Source organism: Rhinoderma darwinii, chromosome 11 (genome assembly GCF_050947455.1).
Source record: "Rhinoderma darwinii isolate aRhiDar2 chromosome 11, aRhiDar2.hap1, whole genome shotgun sequence".
In the NCBI taxonomy this organism is placed as follows: domain Eukaryota; kingdom Metazoa; phylum Chordata; class Amphibia; order Anura; family Rhinodermatidae; genus Rhinoderma; species Rhinoderma darwinii.
The window spans coordinates 35,184,309-35,203,025 of NC_134697.1; the positions used below are offsets into that span (position 1 = coordinate 35,184,309).

An 18,717-nucleotide genomic window follows, 5' to 3' on the forward strand; every position below is an offset into this window, starting at 1 on the left:
TCCACCCGTTTTGCACCAGTATTTACGAACCCGTGCCCGTAAATATGGGTCCGGTGTCACCCGTATTCCACCCGTATTTACGGGCACGTTTTTGGCGGCAAAATAGCACTGCACTAATCGGCAGCCCCTTCTCTCTATCAGTGCAGGATAGAGAGACGGGACAGCCCTTTCTGTAATAAAAGTTAAAGAAATTCATACTTACCCGGCCGTTGTCTTGGTGACGCGTCCCTCTCTTCACATCCAGCCCGACATCCCTGGATGACGCGGCAGTCCATGTGACCGCTGCAGCCTGTGATTGGCTGCAGCGGTCACATGGCCTGAAACGTCATCCAGGACGTCGGGCCGGATGTCGAGAGGGACGCGTCGCCAAGGCAACGGGCGGGAGACCGGACTGGAGGAAGCAGGAAGTTCTCGGTAAGTATGAAAGTCTTTTATTTTTATTTTTTACAGGTTTATACTGATCGGTAGTCACTGTCCAGGGTGCTGAAAGAGTTACTGCCGATCAGTTAACTCTTTCAGCTCCCTAAACAGTGACTATTTACTGACGTCGCTGAGCAACGCTGCCGTAATGACGGGTGCACACATGTAGCCACCCGTCATTACGAGAGCTCCATAGACTTCTATGGACTGTCCGTGCCGTTATTACGGCCTGAAATAGGACATGTTCTATCTTTTTCAACGGCACGGGCACCTTCCCGTGAGAAAACGGGAAGGCACCCGTCGCCAATAGAAGTCTATGAGCCCGTTATTACGGGTCATAATTACGACTCGTAATAACGGGAGTTTTTACGGTCGTGTGCATGAGGCCTAATCCATATGTATACCCTTCTTCATCTGGTACATTAGGTCTGTAAGTGAAGGTATAAGGGGCGTAAGCCATCGAGCCAATAAGCATCTTTTAGCAATCAGCAAATATACATGTAGGGCTTGTGGCACACAAGGGAGATCGGGAAAGACATGCAACAGCAGAGATAGTGGGCCCAGGGTAAGTGAGATTTCCCAAGTATCCTTTATAAATTGCACTCTCTCGGTCCAATACGGAACGAGTTTGGGACACTTCCATAATCCATGCAGAAGATCAGTTTTGGGAGTGGCACATCTTGGGCAAGCCTCCAATCTATCGGGCGCATTTGGGTGTGGGGGTATTTTGAATCCATAAATAGCGCGATGTAGAAACTTAAAATGTGTCTCACGCCATTGCTCATTTACTACCGCTTTTCTCACTTTTAACCACCCTTCCAGAATTAGTTGAGATAATTCTGAGACCGGGAACTCTCTGTTCCATGCTTTAAACAAAAGTGCTGCCGTAGACCTCCCCTGTTGATCACGAAATGTTTTATAAAGAAGCGATAAGGAGGTTTTAGATGGAGGAGACTCAATCATAGTATCAATAGGGTTTTCCAAACACGCCTGTGTCACATCTCGTCTTACTGATTTTGCTTTTAACTACTTCACGACTGTCTAAAGTCCATGCTGCCGGCTGCTTACAACTCTGCAGTAGGAAACAGAGCGTCCTTCTGGTCTCCGTGGCTCCCTTATCCTGAACGCCCAACAGCGCTAAAAGATCACATTACGTTTTATTTCTGGATATAGGAGCCACGGAGACGAGAAGGACGCTCAGTCTCCTACTGCAGAGTTATGAGCAGCCGGCAGCATGGACTATAGACAGTCATGAAGTAGTTAAAGGAACAGTGTCATCACAAATTATTTTTTTATATGTTAAAGATGTTAGTGCTTTATTAACCCCTTCCCGACATCCGCCGTATATATACGGCGCTGTCGGGAGGTGCTTCCCGCAAAGCGCCGTATATATACGGCGCAGTGATGGTGCGGGCTCAGGAGCAGAGCCGGCACCATCACCGCGGGGTGACAGCTGTATTATACAGCTGGCACCCTCCTGTAACTGCCAGGACCGGAGCTATTCTCCGATCCGGCAGATTAACCCCTCAGATGCTGCGCTCAATAGAGCGCAGCATCTGATAGGTTTTCACCCGATCGGCAACCCAGTGATGCAATCGCTGGGTTGCTGTGGCAATCGGACGCCAGAAAATGGCGTCCGAGTCTGCCTTGTACGGGAGCCGATGAGGACCCGCCTGCGGCGTGTCCTCATAGGCTTGCTGTCAGTGAATAACTGACAGCGCTAATACACTGCACTACGTATGTAGTGCAGTGTATTAGAGTAGCGATCGGGGCATCAGGCCCTCATGTCCCCTAGTGGGACAAGTAAAAAAAGTAAAAAAAAGTAAATAAAAATGTGGTAAAACAATAAAAACACACACATTTCAAATAAAAATAAAGCTAAACTCACTTTTTTCCCATAGTAAGTCTTTTATTATGGGAAAAACCGTAAAAATCAAAAAAACTATACATAATTGGTATCGCCGCGTCCGTAACGCAAAAATAAAAATGTTCTGGGTCTTAGAATATGGCGAGACAGAAAACAATGATTTTATAAAAAAAGTGATTTTATTGTGCAAAAGCCGCAATACATAAAAAAAAATATATAAATTTGGTATCGCCGCGTACGTAACGACCCAAACTACAAAACAATTATGTAATTTATCCCGCATGGTGAACGCCGTAAAAAAAAAACATGAAAAACAACGCCAGAATCTTTGTTTTTAGGTCACATCTCCTTCCAAAAAATGCTATAAAAAGTGATCAAAAAGTCACATTTACTCCAAAATAGTACTAATAAAAATGACAATCCGTCCCGCAAAAAATAATCCCTGACACCGCTTTGTGCACGCAAAAATAATAAAGTTATGGGTCTTAGAATGTCGACACAGAAAACAAATGATTTTATAAAAAAAGTGATTTTATTGTGCAAAAGCCGCAATACATAAAAAAACCTATATAAATTTGGTATCGCCGTAATCGTATCGACCCGCAGAATAAAGCGAACATGTAATTTAGGGCGCACTGTGGATGCCGATAAAAAAACCAATAAAAAACTATTCCAGAATTGCTTGTTTTTGGTAATTTCCTTTACAAAAAAATGAAATAAAAAGTGATCAAAAAGTCGTATGTGTTCTAAAATGGTACCAATAAAATCTACAGCCCGTCTCGCAAAAAACAAGCCCGCACACCGCTCAATCTACTGAAAAATAAAAAAGTTATGGCACTAGTAATGCGGTGATGAAAAACATCTCAATGCGCAGGCCGGAGGCCGGATTCCTTCAGTTTCAGGGCCCTAGTATTTAGGAACTAGGAAAGGGAAGGGACATAGCACATCCGCTGGAAGCGAGGGCGCCCGTATTATACCAGGGAAAAACTTTCCCAGTAATATTTCCCAAACTACGAAGGAGAAAAAGTCCCCAAAAGGTGCAGTGTAAAGAGTGTTACAAAAGGGGGATAAGAAAGAAAACCGTTTATCAGTGTGACGCCGGCCTGTGCATAACGGATTGCTTCACAGCGTAACACACATCTATGGATAATTGTATTATTTACCCCATTATTATACCCTCTTATTATGCCCTGATGTACTCCGCACAGATTACATATACCCCTGATATATTCCGCACAGAGTACATATGCCACCACATTATAAACGGAAATACCAGCAAAACCCCAAACAGAACTATTACCAAGCAAAATCCATGCTCAAAATGGCGGTCTTTCCCTTCTTAGCCCTACAGTGTGCCCAAACAGCAATTTATGGCCACAAGTAAGGCATTACCATACCCGGGAGAACCCGCTTAACAATTTATGGGGTAAGATTCTCTAGGGGCACAACATCTTGTGCGGTGAATGGGCAGATCAGTGGAGAAATTGCAATTTTCACTTTGCACAATCCACTGCGTATTCATTTCTGAAAAACACCTGTGGAGTCTAAATTCTCACTACATCCCTTGATAAATGCCTTTAGGGGTGTAGTTTCTAAAACGGGGTCACTTTTGTTTGGTACATCAGTGGTTTTGCAAACGCAACATGGCGTCCGCAAACCATTCCAGCAAAATCTACGCTCCAAAAGATAAATACCGCTCCTTTTCTTCTGAATGCTCCCATATACGTAAACAGCCGATTATAACCACATATGGGGCGTTACTGTACTCGGGAGAAATTACTTTACAAATGTTGGGGTGCTTTTTCTTCTCTATTCCTTGCAAAAATGAAAAATGTGTATCTAAAACTACATCTTGTTGGAAAAAAAAATTATTTTTCATTTTCATGGTTTAATTCTAATTAATTCAGCAAAAAACCTTTGGGATCAAAATTTTCACTATACCCCTAGATGATTCCTCAGGGGGTGCAGTTTCCCAAATGGAGTCACTTTTGGGGTGTTTCCACTGTACTAGTACTACAGGGGCTCAGCAAATATGACATGACACCCAGAAACCATTCCAAAATCCAAATGGTGCTCCTTCCATTCTGAGCCCTACCGTGTGTCCAAACAGATGTTTGTGACCACATGTGGGGTATTGTTTTACTCGGGAGAAGTTGCTTTACAAATGTTGCGGTGCTTTTTCTCCTTCAGTCCTTGTGGAAATGAAAAAAAAATACCTAAACCTACATTTTCTTTGAAAAAATTTAGATTTTCATTTTTACGGCCTACTTACAATAAGTTCTGTAAAAAAAACTGGCTGGTCAAAATGCTTGCTACACCCCTAGATAATTTCCTCATGGGGTGTGGTTTCCAAAATGGGGTCACTTGTGGGGAGTTTCCACTGTTTTGTCCCCTCAGGAGCTTTGCAAATGCGACATGGCCTCCGCAAACCATTCCTGCTAAATTTGAGTTCCAAAAGCCAAATGGCGCGCTTTCCCTTCTCAGCCTCGCTGTGTGTCCAAACAGCCGTTTATTACCACATGTGGGGTATTGTTTTACTCGGGAGAAATTTCTTTACAAATTTTATGGTGCTTTTTCTCCTTTAGTCCTTGTGGAAATGAAAAAAAATTAGCTAAACCTACATTTTATTTGAAAAAATTTAGATTTTCATTTTCACAGCCTACTTGCAATAATTTCTTCAAAAAACCTGTGGGGTCAAAATGCTCACTATACCCCTAGATAAATTCCTCGAGGGGTATAGTTTCCAAAATGGGGTCACTTGTTAGGGGTTTCCACTGTTTTGTCACCTCAGGGGCTTTGAAAATGTGACATGGCCTCCGCAAACCATTCCTGCTAAATTTGAGCTCCAAGAGCCAAATGGCGCACTTTCCATTCTAAGCCCTGCCGTGTGTCCAAACAATCGTTTATTACCACATGTGAGGTATTGTTTTACTCGGGAGAAATTGCTCTACAAATGTTGTGGTGCTTTTTCTACTTTAGTTCTTTTGGAAATGAAAAAAAATTAGCTAAACCTACATTTTATTTGAAAAAATGTAGATTTTCATTTTCATGGCCTAGTTCCAAAAATTTTTGCAAAAAAACTGGCCGGTCAAAATGCTTGCTACACCCCTAGATAAATTCCTCGAGGGGTGTAGTTTCCAAAATGGAGTCACTTTTGGGGGGTTTCCACTGTTTTAGTTCCACTAGACCTGTTCAAAGCGGATATGGTGCCTAAAATATATTCTAATAAAAAGGAGGCCCAAAATCCACTAGGTGTTCCTTTGCTTCGGAGGCCGGTGCTTCAGTCCATTAGCGCACTAGGGCCATATGTGGGATATTTCCTAAAACTGCAGAACCTGGGCAATAAATATTGAGTTGCATTTCTTGGGTAAAACATTCCGTGGTACAAAAAAAATGGATTCAAAATGAATTTCTGGAAAAAAATAATGAACTTTGTAAATTTCACCTCTACTTTGCCTTAATTCCTGTGCAACGTCTAAAGGGTTAAGAAACTTTCTAAATGCTGTTTTGAATACTTTGATGGGTGCAGTTTTTAAAATGGGGTGACTTATTGGGGGTTTCTAATATCTAAGGACCTTAAAGCCACTTCACAACTAAACTGGCCCCTGTAAAAATAGCATTTTGAAATTTTCTTGAAAATATGAGAAATTGTTGCTAAAGTTCTAAGCCTTGTAACGTCCTAGAAAAATAAAATGATGATCAAAATACGATTCCAATATAAAGTAGACATATGGGGGATGTTAGTTAGCAACATTTTTGTGTGGTATAACTGCCTGTCTTACAAGCAGATACATTTAAATTGAGAAAAATGCTAATTTTTGCAATTTTTCACAAAATTTTGGTGTTTTTCACAATTAAATACTGAATGTATCGGGCAAATTTTGCCAGTAACAAAGTCCAATGTGTCACGAGAAAACAATCTCAGAATCGCTTGGATAGGTAAAAGCATTCCGGAGTTATTACCACATAAAGTGAAACATGTCAGATTTGAAAAATGAGGCTCTGTCAGGAAGGTCAAAAGTGGCCAAAGAGGGAAGGGGTTAAAAACGTTTCTATACATTTGTGTGTTTGTGTTTTACTTTTTCTTATTTTTACACTTTTTCTTCCCTATGGGGGCTGCCATTTTTTGTTCCATTTCTGTCTGTGTCGATTAACGACACATACAGACATGGAATACGGCAGCCACAGTCCCATAGGGACTGTGAACGGCTCCCGTCCCATTGACTTCCGTGTACGGCGTCTGTGTGGGAACTGCGCATGCGCCGCTCCCACACAGTCCAATTCGAAATTGGCGCCGTCCGGCGCCATTTTCCTGTGGACCGGAAGTCGCGGCCGGACAGTAATATTACTACTTCCGGTCGCGGCTTCCGGATTTGTGCACTTGGACCAGCGGCAGCAAACGGAGCGGACGGGCCGGAGGGAGCCGCGGCGGCAGGAGCAGGTAAGAGATTTCAATGTATGTTCGTGTTTGTGTGTGTTTACTACTGTATGTAAACCTACTACGCTGTGTGTTAGCTCAAAAAATGGCGACACACAGTGTAGGAGGTTACACCGTTCAAGCCCCTCGTTTATCCCGGCACTAGCCAGGATAAAGGAGGGGGGGATGCTGAGAGCTCACTAGAGCGAGGGCTTTTAACCCAATGTTGCAATGCTGCAATTTTGGGAACTAGCTCCATCTAGTGACCAAAAATGGGTAGTATTATAAATTAGAAATAATTTATAATATTTCCTGACTCACGAAAAAAATTAAAAAAATTTGAACAATGTTTAATCACCCACACACTAAATGTTTAATTTTTAAAAAAAAAAACATGTTTTTCTGGCAACACATTCCCTTTAAAAGCAAAATCAGTAATGCAAGTTATTTAGGAAAAAGGTTATTGTGCACTAATAGTTTTTCTTAATAATGTCAGCATAATAAGAAGAGGTACGCTTTAAGAATAACATACTTACGATTATTGCAAGAAATTTCTATCAGTGTGTGCAACACTTTAACGGAAACAGCGTATGACGGATGAATAGAAACCATCTGTAAGAAAATATTAGCCTTTAATTATTCATTGCAACAAACCTCATTGCCTTACTTACACTGCTGAAAACATTATATCTTAGTGGATATTAATTTCTGTGCTGCTGATAAGCAGAACATTGTTTTTTATTAAACAAGAGAAGCCAATAAGTATTATCGAACCATAAAGAGGGAAGTAAAACAGTACATAAACAAATATAAAATGTGTGCAAGTGTCATTTGGGGATGGGGGCATCAATTTGCAAGCCGAATTCCTGAGGGAATATGGTCTTAGAATAGAGAGGTTTACTACACAGAAAGAGGAGAAAACCTCTAGTTAGGTATCAAGGTAACAGATGCTTACCTGGAACATCCATCTCATTAGCAAATCAGGACATTTCTTAAATCGATACAAAAAAGTCAAAAACCCCTCCGTAGCCAACATGATTTGATTTTCTTGACTACAGCTGTATTAAAAAGGAAACAAGTATATTTATATTACTTGAGAATAAAAAAAAAATAGATAGATCGATAGATAGGAGCTAGGAAACTTAGAAATTTACATGATCAAGAAATGGAAGTATAAATAAAGTATTTTTCCAATCAGGATATGCCATAAATGTCTGATTGATGCGGGTCCCAGCTCTGGCACCTGCATCGAGAATAGGGGTCACCTGAGCATTTTCGTAACACCCATAGAACAGATGAGACATACGCAAGCACAGCCACCGCTCAACTTAGTCCCCGTCTGGAATCGGCAGCCAGCAGCTGCCTCACCAGGTGGGACGGGGGTCGGACGACCCCTGTTCTCGATATAGGTGCGGCTCCCAGAGGTGGGATATGCCATAAATGGCTGAGGTGGGAGTCTGCTTTAAACAAGATGCTTTTCATAGGCTCTATTAGTCTGTTCACAGAATACTTTGAAAAGTGCCTAGTGTAAAGACTACACTTTCCGAGGGCACCAGTGATTTAATGTAGAAAACACAAACTGTCCTGCTCCATTATAGGATTCCAGATAAGCTGTTAGGCATTTGTCTGACAACAAGCTTGTTGACTGCTTCCAACAGCAACCATCAGAATTGTGAATGCAGCTCTGGACTAGAATACAAGCTGTAGCTCAGGAATTGCATAAAATAAGTAATGCAATGTACAAGTTAGTTTAAACGGCGGTACTGACTTCACAAATAATAGCTATTCATTGTTTAAGGAAAATATATACAATTTTACAATATACTTTCTGTATCAATTCTTCGTGGTTTTTAAGATCTTTGCTTGAAGCCATTCACTACTTACTTTCAAGGCTACAACTCTGTCCTAGTCAGGTTAAAGGGGTTGTCCATCTTCTGACAACTGATTACCTTTCCACCAGATAGGCAATCAGTATGTCATCGGTGCGGGTCCGATACCCGGACCGATGAGCTGCTCCGGTGGCCTGCGGGCACAGGATTTTGTGGTACATAATGCTATGTACAGAGTCCGGAAGCAGTTGGCTCCGTACATAGCATAGCGGCCGTGCTGCAGAACTGCAGGTCTGCTCCTATTCACTTCAATAGGAGCAGAGCTGCAGTACCGCAGCTCGGCCGCTATTCCGTGGCCGGAGCCAACTGCTTCCGGCTTGTACATACAGTGCACGGAGGCACCGGACCAACTGATCTGTGCGGGGCCCGGGTGTCGGACTCCCACAGATCATGTACGGATGACCTATCCGGTGGATAGGTCATCAGAAGCTGGAAAACCCCTTTAATATCCCATGGCCTGAAGGGCTGTTGTATAGCACAGGGATTACACCTCTGCAAACCCCACAAGCTCTGCTCTAGGCATAACAGAGTATCAGTTTTGCACAGGGTGTTCTTTAAAAGAATCGACAATAATCATCTATCCACAGGATAGAATAGTATCTGATCACTGTGACCCTCAGCGATCACTACAATAGGGGTCCCAAATCCCCATCCTCCTCACTGCACGACCAAAGTGATAACTTTGAAAAGAGCCACGAACGGAGACAGCCGAGTACAACGCTCGGCTTTTTGTAAGCACATTGAATGGAGAGGCACCACGTTCAACCGATGCTCCATTCAAGCTCCTCCTCACTGCGGGGGGGGGGGTTACAGTGAGGGTGAACGGAAGGCTCAACACCCGTGTTATAGTGATTGGTGGGGGTCCCAGCAGTGCTGCCCCCAGCTAATAGACAGTCATCACCTCTCCTGTGGAACGGTGATGCTTGTCCATTCTGGGAATACGCCTTCACCTTTTTATGTAGAATATAATCTCTATTTACCACCTGCCAATGGAAATTTACCATTGGCATGTCTGTAAGTAACATTTGTGAATTCTGATGACCTCTCTAGTGGCAGAAGTAATCTCTTACACATCACTCCTTCCAGGAAATACTGTCTTATGAGCGATTCGGGCTCTTTTACTGCCGCTGTATCGGCACTGTTAAAGCATGGTAAAAATATGAATTTTTTACATTTTTTTTTTACAGATTTGGTAAAAACAAAAGCAGAAACATTCAAATAAATTGAGATATTTTTACACATACATATGCATAGGTGTAAAGTTAACATGGTTTACCTGAAAATGATACTTTCCTCAGAACTCCCAGCAGAGAATTCTGAATGTCTCAAGTCAAGTGTGTGGAGGTTAAAGATTGCTCCAGATTTAGGTAGATTGAAGACTTCCTCCCCTGGATGTTGATCTGGTATAGCATTTGTGACCAACTTAAATTTCTCCAAAAATTGTCTATAAAATTATGGGAAACAAGAATACAGCAACCCATGGATTACTACACACTGATACAGAAAAAAGCTTCAATAGAACCATGATAGCAGTTTGTGACCAGCCATCATCACCAAATCACTCAACTTGCTGATTTTTTGCCGTGATTTCTTAAAGTAACACTAAACACAGAAATTAATGATAAAAGTAAACAGGAGATAAACTTGCTCCCACTGTTTGCTTCAGTGACATGCAGAAAAGCCTGCAGACTGACAGTCTTGTAGAAATGCAGAGAACACAGGGGCTTAATTTCCTGCTGATCTGTTCCATTTTTGGCAAGTGAATGGCTGTGGGTGAAGCTTAGCAAAGGGGCAGGGCTTATTGTGTATCCTATTGCAGATAGGGCAGAGGGTCCTGCTGCAGCCAGTTGTCTTACAGCCTGACACAGGATTGTGAGAAAGGGGTCGGAAATGGCTGATCTCCTGGTACATATATAGAAGAATGATTTATATATTTATCAGTATTAATTGCTGTATGAGAAAAAAATAGGATCAAATGAAAAGGAGGAGTTTAAGAAAGGAAGTGCTGGGATTTTTGTGTGTGCATTTTTTATGTTTTTGTACCTTTAAGTGTAGTAGCCAGGAGGCTCTTATACACCCTCAGCACTACTGTGTGTGAATAGGACTTAATAGAAGTCATAATATTTTTGAATATGTAATTGATAAAAAGAAGAAGAGGACACATCAGAACCAGTAAAATACATTGAAGGAGAAAGCACAATTTGCAAGATATCCATCAGTGTTTACCTGTGCTCATCTGTAAGTTCGCCATCTTCTGCACTATCCTCTATTTCTTCATTGGCCACCCCCAAACCTTTCTCTAGGTCTTCATGCAGTAGCTTTTCCATATTTTCTAACCTGATACACAATGACCAATGAAACATAGTATTAGGATAATGAGGAAAAAAAACAAACAAAAAAAAACCCTAAACTCACACGTTGCTATCCCATCGCTGTTTTTTTGCTGCAATTTTAAGTGTCAAAACCAATATGTTTTGCAAAAAAGCAAAACAAGTAATAGGAATAACAAGCTTATCAACTATTTGTTTAAGCAAAGAGGTATTTTCTCTTACAATACAGCTAAGTACATTCTAGCCAGCTATTCATATTATAGAAGGCATATTTTTTTTTTCAGTCACTGAAAATTTCAGGCGCTAATATACTTTGCTAATCTACATTAAAGAGTATGTGCACTCGTTAATCTTGGACGGTGAGTCGCCTGCTGTCAGATAGTTACATGCGTTCAGAGTTCAACTTCTAGTGGGAGACAAGAACTCCAGCAGCACTGGACTTACTGTACCCTTTAACCCCTAGCCGCACCACTCAGTAACTATACGTCGTCGCGGGAGGTTACTTCCCACACGAGTACGTATAGTTACAGAGTCATTCCCGGTGTGCACCGGGAGGTCAGCTGTCTCCGACAGCTGACACTCCACTCTTGCCGGCCAGCGGTTCTTTGCCGCTGATTTTGCCAATTAACCCCTTGTAGTACATCGGCAGCCCCCATGCAATTGTGGGGGTTGCCAAGGCAACCACAGGCCAGACATTGGCCTCTGGGTCTGCCATGTGCGGAAGCCTATGACGACCAGCCTCTGGCTGGTCCTGATAGGCTTGCTGTCAGAGTGAATATACAATGAGAAGTGTATGACGCCGATTGGTCACTGATTGGTCAGCGTCATACACTCCTCTGTACAACTCCCAGTTGGTAAAAATTAAACACACGCCCAGTTGTCTATTAAGAAACTAATTAGCATAAATAAAAACCACTGCTGTTATCTACATTACAGCTCCAATCATATTATGTAGGAGACAGGGCACTTATAATCTGGTGACAGAGCCTCTAAGTATAGACCTCATGTAAATAATCCTATCATAAAAGTTTGTCAGACTTTTACTGTACCTCAGTACACCTCCAATTTCATACAAATGCATAGGGAGGTTTTTTCTGACAGATTGCATACAAAACCAAGAGAAAAAAAATTGTGGCATGCTCAGATGTGCATTGAATGCGGTGTGTACAAAGCTATTCTCCACTAGAAGCCTTGCATCCCGCAGCCGTACAGCCCCCACATTGTGTGCACAAGGCCTTAGTGTCCTCGTGCTAAAGGCAGGAGTGTAACTAGTTCAAAGACCAAGAAAAAGGATTATTTACTAATGAGATGTAATAAGTAAAACAATGAATTATTTATTTCCATTTATACAGTACAGTGATGTACTATAGGCTGTAAGCCGCAGAAAACTGGTGTGTTTGCCACGGACTTCCCAATTGACATTAAGGCAAATAAAAAAAGCATTTTTTGCTACATGCTGTATTTAAATAAGAAAAAAAAAACACCAATAACATTATATCTGAGTCACGTGTACAACTGTGCTACAAAATGCAATTTCAATGTGTTCTTTTTATTATTATTTAATGTTAATGTTGTGGAACTTCTCAGTTACACTCAAAATTCCCAGTCTGAAATCCAATTCCGGACATCACTACAAATATCTGTCAAAATACTTCAGCACCAGAAAACCTTAAAAAATATATATATATATAGATCTGAATATATATATATATAGATCTGAAGGTGGTTTGACAAACCTTTTGCTTTCTTCCTTTTCTTTTACTAGTCGATCCAAGTTATTAACATACAGCGAGGGCGTTTGTAATTTTGACTGTACATTTTTGTTTACCTTTAAGGATGGGGAAAAAAAATATAAAAATAAATCAGATAAAATGTTGATAGAGCAAGAGAAACAATGTAAGGGCCCTCTTACACGGGCTGAGATGGTTTGTGTAAATAAACCCAATCAACGAGACAGCTCGTTGATCAGCGCTCATTTGCTTCTTTCACAAAGGAGGAATGCAAGGAGACGAGCGATCGTTACTGCGATCGCTCATCCCCACACCTTGTTATGTCGGCAGCACATTTCCCTATTTACTCAGGGAGATGTGGTACAGTCAACGATAATATTTCATGCTGCATAAACGATACTATCAGCCGATGAACGAGCAAACTTTCATCGGCTCGTTCATTTGCTCATTCATCGGCTGATCGTTGCCTTGTTTACACAGGGCAACGATCGGGAACAAGCGTTTATATTAACGCTCGTTTGCCAGATCATTAGCCGTGTAAAACGGCCTTAAGAGGTCATATCTTTTCAAAGTCGGACTTACTCTAGCTCCATGGAGTGGAGACGGTGATAAGGAAAGACACGAGTGGTCTAGATTTTGTTTCTGTGGAGTCGCTGGTACCCTCTTTGCTGCCATTTGGAAAATCTCATCCAGGGGTTTAAAGGTTTCCCCTTCTTCCTCATCATCATCATCACTACTTAAGGAAAAGCCTGTAAAAGATACATCACTATCCAAGGTATCCGCAGGAGCTCGGTAAGAACTTCCTTTCTTTGATTTTGTTACACTGTTATCGTCAGTCTCAGGTAGAGAAAAGCAGTCGCTAAGTGCTGGGGATGCTAACTGGAAATCGAAAACTACACCAGGACTTGACTCAGACAGAGGAGATGAATGCTTGTAACCCTCTTTAGTCAAATGTGATGTACTCCTGAGTAGTAGTCCAGAATCTGTATTGTGCGATAAACCAGGTTTGGATATCACAGGAAGAGTTTGCCCAGTGCCAAGATCCGCACTTTTCTCAAATGAATTATCTCCATGCTGGTTACACTCGAGTGTTCTGGTCGCAGAAATAAAGTGCTTAAAATCTTCATGGTTTTGTGAAAATGTAGGATCTTTCTGTCTTTCTGTGAATACATTTTTACTGCCCGAAGTATATGACCAATTTTGTGAATCCAACTTGCGCTTAAGAGTGGATGTGACATTTTGAGACTCTAAAATATAAAAATGTAACAAATTTCAATCGATAAAAAATTTCCTATATCAAGCTTTTTAACTTTAGTTCTACACATTTTGTGAGAAATAGTAATATTTCAGGAGATATTATCCATTGAAATACAATTACAATAAAATCTAGAACTGTTGCCATCTGTTCACATGAAGCATCTGACTAAATTGATTTGAGTGGCTTGACTTTATTTCCTGTCTGACAAGAGCTGGAGAGGAGAGCGTGTGCGTGCACGCACCGCTCCTGCCGCCACGGAACAGAAAAGAAGAATTCACATCCAATAATACTGGATCTGAATTCTTCCGCTCTTCTTCTGTTCCGTGGCAGCATCGGAGCGGTGCGTGCACGCACACGCTCTTCAGCTCTAGACAGTGATGACAAGACAGTATGATCTCGCGAGAGAGATCACACAGCACAAGTCACTTCTGTAGCTGATAGGACAGTGTCAAAGCGCTAAGTATCACGCCCCCCTGCCCTTTCCATGAAAATAAATGCCCCACTGACCGTACTGGGTGTAATTTACATATCAGGCGCCAATAATAACGGCACCGATATCTCACAAACGGAGGAGGCTAGACAGGTAAAGTGCCCCAGGGTCTGTGCAACAACACCTATAACATGGTGCACTCAGCTGCACATGTATGGGCTAGTGATAGGTTCCCTTTAATCATGCGACAAGCAGAATTACACACTACCTAATATTTTTTATTAAAGGGGTTATTCGGTGACAGAAAACTAGTGGCCTATGCTCAGTATAGGCCAGACATGGGCAAACTACGGCCCGCGGGCCACATACGGCCCGTTAGGCTTTTTAATCCGGCCCGCCGAACTTGTCCAAATCATAGTAAAAACCTCCTTTTTTTTTCCCCTTTCCCTGCAATGCCCACGTTTTCCCAATAGATGGCGCACTCAAAACACATTGACCGTTGTTAATTAACGCCGAAGGACGGATATATCCGTCCTCAGCAGCTGCTAGTTCGCGCAGGACGGATATATCCGTCCTGTGATGGCGCGGGTACTGCCAGTGTACCCACGCGATCAGCGGCAGGAGCACGGCTGTTATACACAGCCTGGCTCCTGCTGCAACTGCCGGAATCGAAGCGCGCTCCGATTCCGGCAGTTTAACCCATTAAATGCCGCTGTCAATAGTGACAGCGGCATCTAATGTGTTTGACAGAGGGAGGGAGCTCCCTCTGTCACCCGATCGGTGCCCCCGCAAACAAATCGCGGGTCGCCGTCGGGTTTCCATGACAGCCGGGGGTCTAACAAAGACCCCCAGGTCTGTCTTCCGCAACTGCCTGTTTGGCGATGCCGGAGGCATGACCTAACAGGTTGCCTGTCAGTTTTACACTGACAGGCAATAATGCTTTGGTATACTAAGTATACCAAAGCATTATATATGCGATCGGCACATCGCATAGTGAAGTCCCCTGGTGGGACTTAAAAAAAAAATGTCAATCAGTTAAATAAAGTTTGTTGAAAAAAAATAAAATAATTACAGTCAAAATCAAATAAAACTACTTTTTTTGCCCAAAAAGTGGTTTTATTCAGTAAAAGTGTCAAAACAAATAACACATACACATATATGGTATCCCCGCGATCGTAACAACTTGACCAATAAAATGAACACATTAATGAAACCGCCGGATGTACGGCGTCCAAAAAACCCGCAAAAAACAACGGCAAAATTCTCTCTTTTCTCCCATTCCCCCCATAAAAAATTAAATAAAAGTTAATCTATAAGTCCTATGTACCCCAAAATAGTACTAATGAAAACTACGCATTGGCCCGCAAAAATCAAGCCCACATACGGTCACATCGACGGAAAAATAAAAAAATGACGGCTCTTGGAACGCGGCGATGCAAAAACAAGTAATTTTTTTCTAAAAGGGTTTTTATTGTGCAAACATAGGAAAACATATAAAACCTTTACATATTTGGTATCCTCGTAATCGTGCCGACCCGTAGAATAAAGGTAACATGTTATTTATGCTGCATAGTAAAGGGCATAAATTTATAACGTGAAAATTAATGCTGGAATAGCTGCTTATTTTCAATTCTCTCCTAAAATAAAGTTAATAAAAGTTAATCAATATATTGTAAGCATCTAAAAATGGTGCAATTACAAAATACAACTCGTCCCGCAAAAAACAAGCCCTTATACGGCTATGTCGACGTAATAAAAAAAAAGTTACGACTCTTGGAATGCGACCATGAAAAAACAAAAAATAATCCTTGGTCATTAACGTGCAAAATGGCCCGGTCATTAAGGGGTTAATGTGGCGCGTATTTCTCTTTATTTCACTTTAATTTTCACTTCGTTTCACGTCACCGTTAAGCCCTTCGGTTTTCAAAGAGTACAATATCAGCCGTCACTTTGCCACGAAGCATGCAAACTATGCTAGCAAGCAGTCAACACAAGAACGGGCGGCTACTGCTCAGAGGTTGGCAGCTAATTTACAGAGTCAACAGAACTTTTTTCTTGATAAATCACAGTGCGTATGTTATTTTAATCTATTTACATTTCCTCCTCCCAGTATCTGCGAAATAGTATGTAAATGCCATATCTTGCATATTCCTTGAGACAAATTTATTAACTGATAAGGGCTATTTTTCACATTTGAAAGACAGTTAATAAATTGGGTTGTAGTGTTCTTACTGTGCTATGAGGTTTGCACACACTACATTTAATGCTTTAGTATATCCGGCCCAAACACTCCCTCCAAATGCTCCTGGCCCGGCCCCTCTGTCAAATTTTAGAACCCATTGTGGCCCGCGAGTCAAAAAGTTTGCCCACCCCTGGTATAGGCCATCAATATGTGAACAGTGGGGGATCTGACTTTCAGAGCACCCGCTTTTCAGCTGCTCAAATGGGCCATGGTGCTCCAGCGAGCGCTGCTGCCCTTCAGGGCTTGCTCTGCTCCATACTGTAAAACTCTTGACACATTTCTAGCAGCGGTTCACAGTATTACAGCTTCCACCATATTTAACATTTAGATATGAAGCCTGCAGAGGGGTGAGAAATACGATTATTACTCAAATACACACATGGTGTGTTATATTAAAAAAAATAAAAAAATCACCTGGAATGATCGGGAGAATATAATAAGTGAACAATAAATCTACATTACACTATCCTTTACCTGAAACAGACTCCAAGTTGGATGTGGACTTGTTACTTACAGATGTTCTATTTAACTGTGAAAATAAGCAATAAAATAAAACCATTAGGATCAATTTGTCACAAATTCTACCATTATGGAAAAACACACACAAAACCCTAATGCAACAACTGTTGATTCCAATGGATACAATAAAAAAAACTTTCACTGCTTCGATGTTTTTAGCGAAACCTATACAAGTTTTGTCAATATGGCTTAGGTTAAGCTGGCCATACAGCCGTCTGCTAAAGACTCATTCGGCAAACAACTATTTTTCCCAAATCCACTGGCCCGGGCCACGTGAGCGTTGTGTTGGATCCCTCTTTCCCCAGACATTTGCCATCACAATACGATTGTCGAATTCCTTTTAAAATTGGGGGTGTTTGGATGATAGCTGGCAAAACACAATATAACCTATAATAAAGTATTCTACTGTACAGAGCTCTTAAGAATCCTTGGATATTTGATATATTGGACCTTACTGACTAAATGTGTCCAGTTGGATAACAATAATTGTTGCATCCAAGGCTGATAGGTTTGGGGTGATCACAGTATACTGTGCAACTGCAACACCATAAAGCCTGTGATTTAGGAAGAAAAAATAAAAAACACATCTACACACTACTATCAGGTTGTGCACGGCCATACCTGTTGACCAAACTGAACTGACCCAGTTTTCACCAGTTTAACAATCAGGTTCATGTTTTTCTTCTGTGTTATTTCATCCTGGCACAAGTCCAGGGGTGCCTGTAAATCTGACTTTAATAAGTTAGGATATTTTAAAGGAGCGCACTTGCTTGGTCTACTTATCGTAGCTTGACACATACTATCAAAATACTGGTTATTACATGAAGTAGATTTCCCCGAAACAGTCGACACACTTTTGCTTCTAGAAAGTGACCCGCATTTTATGGATGGGGAGTGCAAACCAGTATTACTGCTCAAGACTTGAATAGCCTTAATATCATCTGAAATGTTATAACCTCCTTTGTCTTTTAAATCAACCTGCGAGTGGACGGGCAAGATTATTCTCTTCAGCAATACCCTTGGAGACAGTAAACTCTTTCCGCAATCTGGACAAAATTGCTCAAATTTTCTTACAATTTCCTGAATTTCTTTTCTGCCACTTAGACAGGGCTCCATGCTGGGACTATTGTTTGGTGAGGATGTTGGGATATTTCCTAGTCTCGGAGATGTGGTTGACTTTTTATTCCAAGATTCCACATCTTGAGTCTGTATCTTCATCGACTCATTGCTTAAAGTAGAGAGAAGTGCGGGTGTCCCTGTGGATAGAATAATGTGAAGTTATAATATGAATATCATCGTAACAAGTGGAGTGTCTGGCTTTATGTATATAAAGCTTATGCTTTACTCATGGGCCGTTTGAACGTTCTGTGTACAAGCGATATGCTTTGTGCCAAAAACGGAAACGTTTTCCGGCATTTCTGTGAAGGGATTGGATTCCACTTTTGTTTCAACATACAGCTCTCACACAGAACGTTTAATTAGACCTGGGGAGGATACATTTTTAAAACCTGTCCTAATTAGGGCCCTCCGTCGTAGTTCCGTTAGAAAACGCAAGTAGAAATAGCGCAGCTCAGTGTCAGGACCTTGTATGAGCCCCAGCGCACTGAGGGAGCCT

General features: G+C 41.6%; 1 protein-coding gene across 4 annotated transcripts in view; it reads right to left on the reverse strand.

The window, feature by feature from the left end:
• SLF2 (SMC5/6 complex localization factor 2) overlaps positions 1-18,717 on the reverse strand; it is a 48,829-nt gene that overhangs the window by 12,899 nt on the left and 17,213 nt on the right. For 2 of the 4 annotated variants that reach the window (XM_075841058.1, XM_075841057.1), the window contains exons 3-10: positions 17,724-18,358; positions 17,058-17,112; positions 13,236-13,900; positions 12,660-12,751; positions 10,820-10,930; positions 9,870-10,037; positions 7,660-7,762; positions 7,241-7,316 (exon numbers count right to left, since the gene is read on the reverse strand). In XM_075841058.1, coding sequence (XP_075697173.1) covers positions 7,241-7,316; positions 7,660-7,762; positions 9,870-10,037; positions 10,820-10,930; positions 12,660-12,751; positions 13,236-13,900; positions 17,058-17,112; positions 17,724-18,358 — 1,905 coding nt within the window. The remainder of the gene's footprint in view (positions 1-7,240; positions 7,317-7,659; positions 7,763-9,869; positions 10,038-10,819; positions 10,931-12,659; positions 12,752-13,235; positions 13,901-17,057; positions 17,113-17,723; positions 18,359-18,717) is intronic. The other 2 variants (XM_075841059.1, XM_075841060.1) reach the window with 2 other exon arrangements.